General features: G+C 34.7%; 1 protein-coding gene across 3 annotated transcripts in view; it reads left to right on the top strand.

The window, feature by feature from the left end:
• Positions 1–12,229, top strand: part of NAB1 (NGFI-A binding protein 1) — a 43,575-nt gene extending 31,346 nt beyond the window's left edge. The window contains exons 5-8 of one of the 3 annotated variants that reach the window (XM_007464963.1): positions 3,478–3,567; positions 5,761–5,923; positions 8,027–8,143; positions 9,708–12,229. In XM_007464963.1, the coding sequence (XP_007465025.1) occupies positions 3,478–3,567; positions 5,761–5,923; positions 8,027–8,143; positions 9,708–9,796 (459 nt within the window). In that variant the 3' untranslated portion in view covers positions 9,797–12,229. The remainder of the gene's footprint in view (positions 1–3,477; positions 3,568–5,760; positions 5,924–8,026; positions 8,144–9,707) is intronic. The other 2 variants (XM_007464964.1, XM_007464965.1) reach the window with 2 other exon arrangements.
• The last annotated feature ends 3,620 nt before the right edge of the window (positions 12,230–15,849 follow it).

The following is a 15,849-nucleotide window of genomic DNA, read 5'->3' as shown; positions in this document are numbered from 1 at the left end:
CTTTCCCTAGAGATCTCTTTTCTTTCAAGTCTCAGCCAAGACATCATGCCCTCTGGGAAGCCTTCCCTGACACAGTGACCCCTGTGCTCTGGATCTCTTTGTCCATTTCCCTTTCTTCACTGTATTTGTCAGGAGGGCAGGAGTCATTGTATCCCCATCACTGAGTTCAGAGGATAGAACCTGTTAGGCAAACAAGATTGAGTGAATAAACAAATGTTTCTAGATTTCCATTGTTTTTTCACTAAAATAGTTCCCCACCAATATAGTCAATAGTCTCTTGGTGGTTTTAGTGTTAAATGCCTAGCTCATTCTCTAAGATATCTATACTATGTAAATATTTCTAAAATTTATCTTATTCCCCCTGTATCACAGAGATATAGTAATATCACTTACAGCATGCTATTGTTTTACTCTGATTAAATCTGGTGGCTTTTTGGGTTAACTTAATAAGTATCAGTAACAAACATTTATTGGGTTAATTTCTGCATGCCATGCATTGTGCTGAGTGTTTTTCAAGAATTTTTTGCTTCTTTAAAATTGTTGTGAAGTTAGCTGGGTACTGTGGTTATCCCCATTTTTTTAAATTTTCTTAAAGAATTTTTTTTATTTAGAAATTATTTTTATGAAGTTTTTAAAGGTTGCTTTCCATTTAGAGTTATTATAAAATATTGGCTATATCCCTGTGTTTTACAGTACATCCTTGAGTCTGTCTTATACCTGAGAGTTTGTACCTTTACTCCCCATCCCTATATTATGCCCCCACCAACTGGTAACCACTAGTTTGTTCTCTATATCTATGAATCTGCTTCTTTTTTGTTATATTCACTAGTTTGTTATATTTTCTTAGATTCCACATATAAGTGATACACAGTATTTGTCTCTCTCTGTCTGACTTACTTAGCATAATGCTCTCTACATCCATCCATGTTGCTGCAAATGGTAAAATTTCATTCTTTTTTATGGCTGAGTAATATTCCATTGTATGTATATACCACATCTTCTTTATCCATTCATCTGTTGGTAGACACTTAGGTTGCTTCTATATCTTGGCAATTGTAAATAATGCTGCTATGAACATTGAGGTGCATGTATCTTTTCGAATTAGTCTTTTTGTTTCTTTTGAATATATAAGCAGGAGTGGAAGTGCTGGGTCATATGGTAGTTCTATACTACAGAGCTGCAGTAATCAAAACAGTATGGTATTGGCACAGAAATAGACACACAGATCAATGGAATAGGATAGAGAGCCCAGAAATAAACCCACACAGTTATGGCCAGTTAGTCTATGAGAAAGGAGGCAAGACTATACAGTGGAGAACGACAGTCTCTTCAGTAAGTGGTGCTGGGAAAACTGGACAACTACATGTAAAAGAATGAAATCAGAACATTCTCTAACACCATATACAACAATAAGCTCAAAATGGATTAAAGACCTAAATGTAAGACCAGATACTATAAAATTCCTAGAAGAAAACACAGGCAGAACACTCCTTGACATAAATCACAGCAATATTTTTTGGATCTGTCTTCTAAAGTAAAGGAAATAAAAGAAATGCCTCTACTTACTGTTGTGAGTCTCATAAAGGTGGCAACTCAAGGATTTTGTGATTTTAGCATAGGCTTTGAAACTAATCTCTGTAGCTGTAAAATGAGGGAAACCCAGGGTTGTTTGTGTGAGGATTAAATGAGACAATATAAGTAAATTACAGAACATAGTCAGGAACTTGTTCATTGTAGGCACCTGAAAAATGATAGCTCCTCTTACTGATGTTGTTTTGTAAATCCCCTACTAGCTTACCTCACTGAACTTCAGAACTTAAAGGAGAGTTTGTTAAAGATAAAGCTGGATTTTTAGGCCTAAGTAAATTCTTAGGAGAAAAATGGAATGACTAAGAAAAGTGAACTTGTCATTTAGATTTCAAGTATATATACTTGTATAAAATTCATTCTAGCTCAGTTAATGATTATATTCTATACATTCCTCTAAGCCCAGGGTCCTTGGTCTTGTAGGGGCCTAGAAAGGTGGCTATTTTTAATAATTTAAAAAGACTGATTGTATAACCCACCATGGAGCTACATAAGACTATTTCAAGATGTCAAATTTATTTGCTCTTGATTCTAATTATTTTATTTCATGTCTTTGGATTTAAAAAAATGGGAAATTAATTATTACCTAGGAAATGAATTTTGGTAGATGAAGTATTTGAAAACATGAGATTTGCAGTGAAGAAATAATTTTTTGAAAAGACCCCAATGGGGAAAATCTTTGAACCAGTGTTTCATATTTCAAATAAGGTACATATTTTGTTATTATTACAACTTTTTCTGCTCTGTTATTATATAACAACTTCAGTTTTTCATTATTCACGCTTTGCTACAAATATACAGCTTTATCAAACAAGGAGAGAAACGTTTTGGAGGTTAATGACAATGTCTTTGAGGGTTCCTTGAGTAGTTTTCAGTAAAGTTAGTAAAACCATGCTGTCATGATGTTTGTAGTTATAAATTTCATGTGGAGCACTAAACAGGCCAAAAAAAACCTTGATAAAATTAGTAAACGTATTTGTGTGTGTGTGTGTGTGTGTGTGTGTGTGTGTGTGTGTGGTATAAAATGGAAATAATTTAAGTTGCAGTGTTGTGCAGGAGTGCAGAGCCCCAAGTACACTCTTCTTAATATAAGAATATACTTAGGGGCTTCCCTGCTGGCTCAGTGGTTGAGAGTCCGCCTGCCGATGCTGGGGACACGGGTTCGTGCCCCAGTCCAGGAGGATCCCACGTGCCGCGGAGCGGCTGGGCCCGTGAGCCATGGCCGCTGGGCCTGCGCGTCCGGAGCCTGTGCTCCGCAACGGGAGAGGCCACAACAGTGAGAGGCCCGCATACCGCAAAAGAAAAAAGAAAGAAAAAGAAAAAAGAAAACAACACCCAGTACTGGCAAGGAAAACTGTCATATATTGTTTATGATACAATAAAGCAATAAAGGCCCTTGAGTAACATATGTAAAGGACATAAAAATGTTCATCCCTTTGTACTAATTCTACTTCTGGGAACCTATTGTATTAGATCATCTAAACTATGGAAAATGCTGTCTCCGTGAAAATATTTTTGCAGTGTTTTTCATAAAACCAAAAATAAGGCAAATAATCTAAATGTCCAATATGAAGATAGTGATTAAACTGTCAAACCACCAGATGAAATGTTATATAATCATTATTATCAATGATCATAAAATCTGTGTTCCAGTGTAAAACACTGTGGATGTATAAACTTTTAATCTTTTTCATTTATGTTTTTATTGAGGTTACAACGGTAGAAATAAGGTAATTGTACCTTGAGAGACTGAAATCAAGTATTGTACATTAAAATCTTAATCATGATTATTCAGGTAATAGGATTAAGGTGGATTTCTTTACTTCATTTTCTGAGTTTTTGATAATATGGTTATTTTAAAGTAAAAAGGACATATTCTTTGACCCACAGGATGGGTTTCCAGATTTCCAGGACTCCGTGCAGACACTCTTCCAGCAGGCTAAAGCTAAGAGTGAGGAACTTGCTGCTCTTAGTTCACAGGTAACGTCAACCACCAGTTACTATTTCATAACATCATCTGTAGGTTAAAAAATAAATGGCTGCTTCCACTAGCTTCAGTTTTAAATTCAGTTTCATCCAAAGACTGAATTTATTTCTGGTTGTTTTTACAATGTCACCTGATCCACAGCTGTATCAGTGAGATAGCAGTATCAGCTAGGTTTAGTTTGCTTTGTGAGCAGAACCCAACATCTGCTACTTATTTATTCTTTGAAGTTTTGTAGGAATTAATACAGATTCTCTACTTAAGAAAGAAGCAACTTGATACCAGGAAAACAGCCATGTTGATTATATGTGTAATACAACTCTGAGATAAAATAATTCTAGTTCTCAATAATATATTAATAATCAACATTGTAACTATTGTTGAATCATTTCAATTCATGTATAATGAAAAATTAATTAATATGTAGCTTCAGGTGCTTTTGCTGCTAAGTTATTTAATCATGTACACAGAAATTAACATTTTAAAAAGTCATTTTTGCCTTTTAGAAAGTACTGTAAGTTTTATTCCTGTTGATCTTCTCACTAGTGACTGCTTTTGGTCAGATTTAGTAGTGCCAAGTTTTGTGTTTTCATGTTAAGAGGATGAAAAATACATTTCCCCCTCAGAAATCTTATTGAAATTTAATTAATTAATTAGTTACAAATTTAAATGAATTGAAGTTATGGTTCCTTTTGATCTCGTTTTATTTATTTATTTTTAACATCTTTATTGGAGTATAATTGCTTTACAATGGTGTGTTAGTTTCTGCTTTATAACAAAGTGAATCAGCTATACATATACATATATCCCCATATCTTCTCCCTCTTGCATCTCCCTCCAGCCCTCCCTATCCCAACCGTCTAGGTGGTCACAAAGCACCGAGCTGAACTCCCTGTGCTATGTGGCCGCTTCCCACTAGCTATCGGTTTTACATTTGGTAGTGTATATATGTCTGTGCCACTCTCTCACTTTGTCCCAGCTTACCCTTCCCCCTCCCCGTATCCTCAAGTCCATTCTCTACATCTGCGTCTTTATTCCTGTCCTGCCCCTAGGTTCTTCAGAACCTTTTTTTTTTTTTTTTTTTAGATTCCATATGTATGTGTTAGCATGCGGTATTTGTTTTTCTCTTTCTGACTTACTTCACTCTGTATGACAGACTCTAGGTCTATTCACCTCACTACAAATAACTCAATTTCGTTTCTTTTTATGGCTGAGTAATATTCCATTGTATATGTGTGTCACATCTTCTTTATCCATTCGTTTATTTGATTCAGAATAATAGTATAAGCTTTCATCCTATTCTATGAGTTAATATATTTCACCTATTGATTTTTACTACTGTGAATCAGGATTGTTTGTAACATATATATAATTTTATATAGTAGATGCCTTGTATTGCTCTTCTATATAGCATGGCAGTGGTTCCTATCTGTGTATTTTGACTATTACCTCCTTGGCAGAATATCACTGCTTTGACTGTCATAGGTATTATCACACATAGGTAATTTAGAGCAGTGCATAGAGAAGGGACTTAGAGAACACATGCAGAGATAAATTTATATGTCAGCCAACTAATTGTGTACTTTAAAACATGTCTTTTTATGATGGGTTGGAAAATACTGCAGTTTCATTCCATGATGAAGGTGAAGATCCTCGTTGGCACTGATGTTTTTCTGCATAATTTGCATTGCTTAATTTTAGAGGGAGGTGTGTTTGTCTTGTTCTTCTAGACAGCCGTTTTACACCTTTTCTCCCCCAAATATACTGTCATCATATCAGAGTTTGTGTAGTGCCAGATCCTAAAATAAAAATGCCAAGACTTCGCCCTGTGTTTTAGAAGCAGTTTATAACATGTTGCTGTTGCTCTGAGGTTCCTTTTTTAAAAAATCTTTAAAAGGACTTGATATCTTAGAAAACAAAGCTAAGGTTATTTTGCTTTTGAGCTAGAATGGAATTCTCTTTACAAAATTGAGCAGAAAGCTTTTTTCCTTTCGTACAAAATCTAACATTCTGTGTTTTAACATGATGATACAGACATCAGTGCATATTTATGGAACGTGTATACCACATGAAGTATGAACTAATTTTAATGACTACTAAATATATTTGCTGCAGTCTGAAATTGGCATCTTTAAACCATTAAAAAATCTAGAATGTTTTAGTTACTTTATTTTCACTTTACTTACTAGCAGCCTGAAAAGGTGATGGCAAAGCAGATGGAGTTCCTTTGCACCCAAGCTGGCTATGACAGACTGCAGCATGCTGAAAGAAGACTGTGTGCAGGACTTTACAGGCAAAGCTCAGAAGAGCACAGCCCTAATGGCTTGACTTCTGATAACGCTGATGGACAAGGTACATCTTTAGAGTGACCCACACCTTTAGAGCCAGCTACTCTGTGCACTTCAAAGGGAAACAAAAAATTGCTGATTTTTTTAAACTTGATATTTTATGGAGATTATTTTATAGGTTCTCTATCAAAATTAATTTTTAAATTGTCCCTTTTTATAAAAAGGAAAGAATTCTTCCTGCAAATATAACTTGTAGAGTTTTTTTTTAACCTTATTATCCCTAAATAATAGCTGGCACATGTGATTGACATATATTTTGTAGAGGGTGGATGGGAATGGGAGATGTAAACAGTACAGATCATTTTTCCTGAAGAAATGGATTACATGGGAGATGTTTATCATTTTTTAAAAGATTAAAACTTTGGATCTTTTTAGACTTCATAAACAGATTTGTCTGAAATTTATAACATTTGGTTCCTAAGAGAATGTGGTGACTGCTTCTAAAGTACTATGACAGAGTACAGAGATTTGAAGAGACAGTATAAGAATGGAGAGACTTGTAGAAATTTTGTCTTCTTTCAGGCTTCACATTGGCCTGTAGTCCCTATGAAAATATTTTGTGTGGTGTATACTTTGGAAATTGTTCTCTTAAACACAGGTGTAGAAAGTTTTGATTCATGAGCATTTTTACCATTTTAAAAATTATTTCTTTTTTTTTTTGTATCCACATGTGAAGAAAATCCCAAGTCATTGTCATTCACTCATTCAACAAATATTTTTTTAGTATCTCCTATGTGCCAGGCACACTTCTAGGCACTGAAAATGCAGCAGTGAATAAGATAAAACTCCCTGCTCCCTTGGAGCTTGCACTTGAGTGGAGGGAGATGTATAGCATATAGGTATAGGACTAGATCCTCTAGTTTCAAATAGTGATAGTGTTTGAAGAAAAACAATTTTGTAGGACTTTTTTAAAATGTATTATTATACTTTTTTCAAAGAGTGGTTACTGTCGTCAAAAAAATAAGATTTCTTTCTAAGTAAGAATACCATCTTAACCAGCATTCTTCAACTATAGAGTAAAACATTACACATCAGCAGATCAGAGTACTGGCAAAGAACATTCTTCCTCTTTAAAATATTACAGAAACTTTTTAGTGGAAGTCTTGTTTAACTTCTCCAGTCATCCTTGACAGTTAAGACTGGAGTTAAGGGACTTCCCTGGTGGCACAGTGGTTAAGAATCCGCCTGCCAGTGCAGGGGACACAGGTTCGAGCCCTGGTCCGGGAAGATCCCACATGCTGTGGAGCAACTAAGCCCGTGCGCCACAACTGCTGAGCCTGGGCTCTAGAGCCTGCGAGCCACAACTACTGAGGCCCTTGCGCCTGGGGCCCGTGCTCTGCAACAAGAGAAGCCACCACAAGAAGCCCACGCACTGCAATGAAGAGTAGCCCCTGCTCGCCACAACTAGAGAAAGCCCACGCGCAACAACGAAGACCCAACACAGCCAAAAATAAATTAATTAAATAGTTAATTTTTTAAAAAAAAGACTGGAGTTAAGATGCAAAGGCATTAATGAAAGATTTGATGACTCTAATTTGTGACCTCAGGATAATCCAGTGTAGGGCAACAATTTGCTAAGTATGATGGATTTAGGTTTATGATAGAGTATGATTTGGCATATGAAACCTTTTTTGCCATATCTGTTCTAATTATATTATTTCGTGGATTTGCCATAGGTTTTGTTGTTGTTGTTCTAGTAATGGGCAATTGGCTTGAAGCCATCTCTGTCTCTGTAGTATTTGTTGTCATGTGGTTAATGACCTGCCTTGGTAAAATGGTTGCACTAGTAAGAAAATGCCCTACAGAGGTGATGCATTATCTGCCAGAGTTGGAGTGCATACTGGAAATCTCAGTCTTTTCTTTAGTTTGTGATTAGCTCTTCAAAATGTCCTGGCAGAATGGTAAATCTTGAGACTAGCATGAGTTGCCATTTTCCTCCTAAACTATTATTTTTGATATTTCTCCAGCTATTTAAATTCTTCCAGTGCCTGTTGACTTTCCTTACTTATTTCCTAAGGAGTGTTCTGGCGATTTGTGAAAACTTATTTTTAAGAAAAACCGTGATGGGTCTTTAATTACTCATATTGCTTTTTTTTCTTTTCATTAGGCGAAAGACCTTTGAACCTCCGAATGCCTAATTTACAGAACAGACAACTCCATCATTTTGTGGTGGATGGGGAGCTGAGTAGACATTACTCCAGTGAGGCGAAGTCCCACTCATCAGGTGAGAATGTGGGATGTGATTAGAGGGAGTAATAGTTGAATAAAGCATCTTTCCATTCTAATCTCCTAACTTCCACTGTCCCCCTCCTTAAAAAAGGGTCATTACTAATAATGTTACTAGTCCATTTTCTCCCCTTGGAAGTAATAGATTGCCATATTAATAGCCAGTCTTTTTGAGAACATGATACTCCAAAGGACTGACAGGGAAAAGCTCTTGAAGATTGAGATTATTTTGATTAGCTATTACATGAATGGTGACTTTATACACAATTCTGAACCAGATAATAAACGGCTGGTTTCAGTTATGTAATTCCCTTTTCCAGCCTTTCATAATATGAAATTGATGGACTATATGTTTGCTGTCCTGCTTAGAAAACCTTGTGTACCAAAATCTAAACTTTTCATGCAGCTGCATTTGGGGGATGATATTTGTATTTCAGAAGTAAACTGAGCTCCATAAAAGGACAAGCTGTTCCTTATTATAGTTTGGTGTTTTCATGTTTTTATCCAAGTAAAGTGAGTTATACAGACTTAAAATATTAGACACCAACACCATTTGAAAGAATCTGGTATCATCCAATCTTTGAGTTAAAGTAACTTTAGGAGTTACTTGAAGTCACTTGTTTCATCTGTAAAATAGAAATAATTTCTGCCTCATAGAATAGTTATGAGGATTAAACAAGATAGCCTATAGGCATTGCCTGGCTGATAGGAACTCAGTAAATGGTAGCTACTATTTTTATTCCTCTTCTTGTGCTGAATTTCTGTATAGAGGGAAATTCATGAAGTGAACTGCCTAATTTCAGATAAGCTATTAATGTTGGTTACTTTTCTAGAATCCTTTTTAAAGCGTGTGTGTGTGTGTGTTTGTGTGTGTGTATCCCCCAGTATTAGTACTTCATGTAAATATTACATTTTATTGTCATTCTGTAGTATTTGTTTGAGGTTGAAATAATTATTCATGTAACTCCAAGGAATGAGTCCTGTGAAAATAGAATCTTCATTCTTTTATCCCTATTTCTCCCACCTTAAGGTTTCATGGCTAGAGAAACTTTTAAAAATAGTTCCATGTTTAAACATAGAAGTTGTTTTTCTGCCTCATGTCTTCATTGATAGTAAATATTTTAGACGTAACTTGGTTGTATATGAGTGACCAGTTTTATTTTATATATTTTATGTATCACTTTGGACCAAGCATTAAATAAAAATCAGTAGGTTCTATATGCTGTGTGCTTTACATACATTTTATGATTTAATTCTCATATCACCCTGTGTAGATACTATCCCCATTTTATAGATGAAGACACTAAGGCTTAGAGAGGTGTGTAACTTGCCCAGAGATGTATACAGCTAGTAATTGGCAGAAATGGAATATAAATCCAGAATCCAAACTCTTAACCTCAACTCTGTAAACATAAAAATTTTATATGGAATTGCAGAGTCATGAATAATTGATACTGCTTGCTTTGAAGTTTGGGGGTTTGTTTTTAAGTTTGTTTGAGTTTGTTTTTTTGTGACCATTGATTTAAAATATCAATACATTTTGTGTTTCTCTTTTTATACAGAGAGCCTGGGGATTTTAAAAGACTACCCTCACTCAGCTTTTACTTTAGAAAAGAAAGTCATCAAAACAGAGCCTGAAGATTCAAGATAGCTATGATTCTCCCACTGTTCTTTGGAAATGGCATCAGATTTAAGGATAATGCTCCATCATAGAAATAAGCCTTAATAACCAATGTTGCCTCATTCAGCACAAACAGATTTCATAGCCAAAGCTTAAGGACTGATACAGTAATCTGTGGAAACCAGGAAGACAAAACTACAGCCACAAAAGAAAATTAAGATAATGTTACAATCTGTAACAGAAATACTGATCCACATTCCTCTGTAAGTCATTTTATGTGGAAAGGCTTACAAATTAATATTGTAAGCATTAATTATTTAAGAATGTACAATGTATTTGTATAATTTATAGAAGTAAAATCTAGATGTTGAGACCTGTTTGGGCCAATAGGTGTGGATACAGTTTATCTTACTTGAAATTTCATTGTCTACTTTAAGTGTGTTTTGCGTAAATATTGTATGTCAGAGTTTAGAATCTTTGCAGTCATAAAAAAGAAAGTTTATGTGATGTAGTTATTGGCAAAGTTGTAATGACTTTGGAAAAATGGAAAGCAAATACTCAATTTAAGTCAGGAAAATGTTGTAGATTCAATATCTGATAAAACTGATTTTGTTTAATAGGAAATGTGTCATTTCATAGTAGTCACATGTCATTTTTACTGGCTTAATTAGGCACATAGTTAATAAATACTGGAGTAAGGTCAAAAAAATGAGCAATAGAGTAGAAAAATCTCACTTACCTAGTTGACCCAGGTTGCATTTTATGATAGCTACTTAAGGTATAACAAAAATAGGAAGCTATTAGTTGGACAGAGAACTAGAACAAGTGGACAGATGTGTAAAAGCCTTGACTTAAAATTATTATTTCAGAATGTGTTATATAGATTAAGACATAGTAAGTTAACCCTAAATGTGATAAGGATGGTGACTGTTAACAAAGGCTATAATATATAGTAGAGTAAGTACTGTTTTATATCCAGAAATTCTTCTCTACGCACCAGAGTCAGAGAAGCTAGATGGCTCTCCCTGGGGAATGTCTTCCCATGCAGACCATCACAAGTTTAGACAATCAGTGCATCCACATTTGCAGGCATATTTCTACGGAGGTTTAGTTGACACATATTATTTATTTTACAATTTCATTTTCGTATACTTTTCAGATTTATGAATGCAGTTTTTTCTTAAAACTCATTTTAACTTGAAAATCTGTTTTAATTCTCCCTATTTAATTAATGGGTTGTATGCCTATATATGAGGGTGTGCTTAAATGTTAATAACATACTTGCATACTTACTAGAATTTCACATTGGAATCCATAGTGAAAAACAAATACTACTTCTACCAATTTACATTTTTTCTGTTGGTTTAAGAGAAGATGTTTGACAGCTTTACCTACTTCCTCCAGATTCATCTAAACCCAGATATTGCTGAGAAGAGTGTATTGACTTGGAATATGTATTTTTTGTGTTGTTTTCGGTTCTGCTGTAGGTCATAACCATGTAAAAAATATTAAGTTATAATCTATTATACTAAAATTCATCAGCCAAATGTTAGATGAAATGTCTGCACTGTAGTCTCTGATCACTGTCACATATACAATTCCTTTTTCATTTTGATTTGTAGAATAGCTTTACAGTAGAAACACCAGTGAACAACTTTTATACTATTAAAAGGCTTTTTTTCCTTCCTAAATGTTTTAATTGTACCATAGTGTTTTGCCCACTGAAGAAGCTTTTTATGGACTTTGCAACTTTGTTGCTAGCTTGAGGTTGATTATTGTGATTGTATTGTTCACTGTGCATAGAAATAGTATGAATACGATTTACATAGATTGTTCAGTTTTTAATATTAGCCATAGAACTGGTTAGTATCTCAGTAGTTTCATGAAACGTTTCCTGTATTCTAATCTATTTTGAGAAATTCTGTGGGTTTTTTTTTAATTGTGTCTTATGGTTCAAGTTTGTAGATTTTAATAAGCAAAAATTTTTAAAGATGTGGTAATCTTACAACTAATATTTATCTGTCTTTCATGACCGCACAAACTGCATCTTTAAATCCATAAATAAGTTTCCTTAAGTATCATACTTTTCTGGTCTTTCATGCTTAGTGATAAGGGGGAAGCACAAGAAAAATTTCAGTAGAATACAGTTTTTATTTTGTAAACACTAATGTATTAAACTTGCTATACATTGAAGCAAATAATATATATTTTTATTTGAATTGTATATATGAATTGGATGTTATAACTAGTTGATTTTTTTCATTGTGTTAGAGGTATTTTCACTGAACAAGGTCAATTGGTTACCTCAGTATTACAACCAATATAGTCCAAGGGACCATTTCTCCCCAAGTCTGTTTTGTACTTTATTACGTGAAGTCTGCGTTTCTGTGACTATTAAAGCTGTTGGTGAGGTGGGATGAGTGCAGTTGCTTCCTGTGGCAATAAAGACTTTGTGTGCCCCACGTATCTCTGTTTATAGAGCTTTCTGCATAGCACTCCTCACAGTAGTATTAGCCTACCTGTCTCCCCTCTCTCATTTGGTCTGGGCTTGAGTGTTAGTAATAATAAGTAATAATAAGTAATAATAAGCCAGGGGCTTATTATACCTTAAGACTAAATATTATTGTCAGCTACCTTCATTTTTATAAAGTTATCTGGCAGACAGGTACTCTGGTCTGTCAGAGAATTTGGTTTATTTTGTTCTCACTTAAGAGAATGTTACAAAGACATTTTGAAAACTACCCACCATGTCTAACCAACTAAATTAATAAATAAAAGGGGGAACATTAGGATTTAACATTCAGGATATGCTAATATTTGCAAAGTCTTAATGTGATTTGGTCTCAGTATTAAGGGCTAATTATATGAAATTCAACTAACCTGTGGTAGAGAATTAGCAGAAGCTTTGCAACAAAATTGTAATTGATGAGTTTGGTAGATTAATAAAGAGCTTCAGTGCTGAGCCACACACTCAGGTGAGGGTGGAGGCCACAGAAGAAATATAAGACATGGTCTTTGCCCTTTGGGAACCCAATACCTAGTTGAATGGGAACTATTACCACTCAGATAAAATCCAAATTTCAGTGTGTTACAGACGGATGAATAAGGAACTGACATTTAACTGCATTCTGTGTTCAGTAGGTATTATGGTAGTAGATACTTTACAGGTGAAAGAAAGCACATTTAGTGAGTGAGACTCGAGATCAGCCAGGACTGGAATAGTTAACAGAAAGAGATGGGGTGTGCTTATAAAGTCATAATGGTAGTACATTTCACCTTGAGGTCACTTTTTAAAAAATTATTAAGCTGAATGCTTGAAAATAATGCTTGCCATGAATAATAATTCTTTTGACAGTCCCGTTGAACCTATCAGAAGGCAGGGGGAAAAAAGTGCTTTTTCCTGTCCTTAATTAGTAAAACCACTTGGGTAAAAGCTTTAAGATTTGGTGATTATGAGCACCTAGTGTGCCTTTACAATTATAGTTGACGGTATTGAAAAACTTGAAACCTAAATAAGCATGCAAGGAATTTCCTAACATATGGTCTGCTCACTTGGCTACTCAAATGTTTTAAGTATTACTGACACAGTACCCATTTTGCTGGTGACTTCACTTAATACTGCACTGAGTCTTACAAAAGAAAATCAACAAGACATTAACCTAATGAAACTAGGAGGTCTATCTCTTATAGGAAATGAATTCAGTTAGTAAAAAGCTGAAGTTAGAATTGAGCAAACGTGTTGTGTTTGTAACAGCTTGAAGCATAAGACCAAATATGGTAGCTGCTATTTAACTAAAAACCAACTTATGGTCCAGCTGTGTGCATGGGTGGCATTTCAGGGAATACAGTCTTATTTATTTGTTATCTGTGGGTGTTCTCATAAATGAGATTCTCAAGTGGGCCTCCAAAGTTAATAAAAGAATGATCCAATGTCAGAAATTTGTTTTTATTGTAAATATGTTTAATCTCAAAAATCCTTCCTGTTGACTGTTTCTTTAGTGACTCTATGATTCTTATTTTACATAGGAGTGATCAAAAGCTAAATGCCAGTGTTTTTCTTACTTTCTGAGTATGCAGTAGTTAAAGCTTTAAAACCTCTTCTCTGGCCTTTGTTTCTACTGACCTATGAAATTTTTTTAAAAAGGAAAAAAACACCTCTATGGTGTTTTAAATTTTTTATGCAGAGCTAATCAGAAATTTATTTTGTAAGTTCACAATCAACTGATAAAGTTAGAATCCAAAAACTTACTGTGTTTAACTTTTTAAGTTCAACATAAATCTTTCTATCCATAAGTTTATTTTTAAATTTTTATTATAGTTGCTTTACAATGTTGTGTTAGTTTCTACTGCACAGCAAAGTGAATCAGCTATATGTATACATCTATCCCCTTTTTTGGATTTCCTTCCCATTTAGGTCACCACAGAGCACTGAGTAGAGTTCCCTGTGCTATACAGTAGGTTCTCATTAGTTATCTATTTTATACATAGTATCAATAGCAATTTTAAGGGAACTATGAATAATGGTTGATTCCATTTACAAAATTGGTTAAGATCCTTTATATTTTTATTCTTTCATATTCTTCCTGTCTTCTAAGGGCCACAACATTTTGAAGTACTAAAACAATATCCTGTTGAATTCTGGGTCTCCTGGTTGTATCTGTTTGGTCACAGTTTCCAAGGTTTTATTATTCTGACAGCTAAATAATCTTCTTCCAAGTATTGCTCCCAATAAGGTTAAAGGTCTATTCTTTACCAGGTCATCTTCAGTTCAAGGAAATTTTTATGACATTTTTGTAGCAATTGCATAAAACTCGCAAGAGAAATGCGACTTCTGTGATTCATCAGAAACGAATCACAAAAAATGCTGATCTTAGTTTTATTTCAACATCCATATCAAATGTTTAGTTATGATCCTTTTTCTGTTGCCTCTAATTGTTTTTACTGTATTATACAATTGCTGTCTAAGTTTTCCAGTGTAACTTCTCAAAAGAATTGACTTCTTCACAATCTCGGAAATAGAGTTAATTGAATGCTGCCATCAAACATAATATTGCAAAATGCAGATTAAGTACATGTAACACTGGTTTAAGATGGTAGCACCAAACAAGTGTTACAATCAACCCAAGAATTTTTGTCATCAGCCTATTAAGAGTGACAAACTGTGAATTTCCTGGTAGTCCAAACAATTTGGTAATCAACCCAGGCTAGTTTTGCTGTGGGTACCAGTGACGGTATAAGTTAGATTGTGCTTCATATTTACACATTCTGAAACCTTATGAGTCATCTTTGCATTAAAAGCTTGCACCTCATAAATTTATGCTAAAAGTGCCGTGTTCAACACCCACACACAATCCTAAGCAAATAAGGCCATTCTCATGTAACTGTCACAGACACCCTCTGCTGACAGGTCACTAAGGCTCAAGTATGTAGGAAGGTATTATTTAAGTAGTGCACACGTAGGTGGAATCTTAGTGGTAACTGGCTCAGCAGAGGCATTTTATAATTTTCTGAGACTACCTACCATCCTCAACTGTGAACTGTTAAGCCAAACATCTGTGGTCTAGCCCCATGCCCTGCTATTCAGTATCCTTCCCAGAAGACAAAGTGATCTTTTTGGTAGCATGTTCTCATACTGTGGGTCCTCCAGAGTCACATCATTTTAGTTATAATTCCAAAAAGGAGTACACACTTTCTACCCTCAGGTCTCTGACAACATAATGTAAGGATGTTTTCCATCAGCAGTTAAAATGGACTAGGTCATCTTTTTCCTTTCTGAAATCAGCCAGTTATTCTATCATCAGAACATGCCCATACATTGATGAGTGAATTTCTTCTGCATGCATCAGCTAATTCTCAAATTGGAGCACATCTTTCTGAGTTTTACTTATGGGAAGACAGCTTGTGTAAAATAAGACAGACATATCACAGATATAACCAGGTACTTAACTCCAATTCTTAGAATATTAAAAAGCAATATCCACTTGTTAAAAAGATTAACATGGAAGGGGAAGTAAATTTTAGGTTACCTAACTTATTCAAAGAGAAGAAAAAAGTAATATATTGTAATATTTAAAAGTGAGGAG

This window comes from Lipotes vexillifer, unplaced genomic scaffold (genome assembly GCF_000442215.2).
Source record: "Lipotes vexillifer unplaced genomic scaffold, Lipotes_vexillifer_v1.1 scaffold903, whole genome shotgun sequence".
NCBI lineage: Eukaryota > Metazoa > Chordata > Mammalia > Artiodactyla > Lipotidae > Lipotes > Lipotes vexillifer.
The sequence above is the reverse complement of the archived record's forward strand: the minus strand, read 5'-3'. Positions and strand labels throughout refer to the sequence as shown.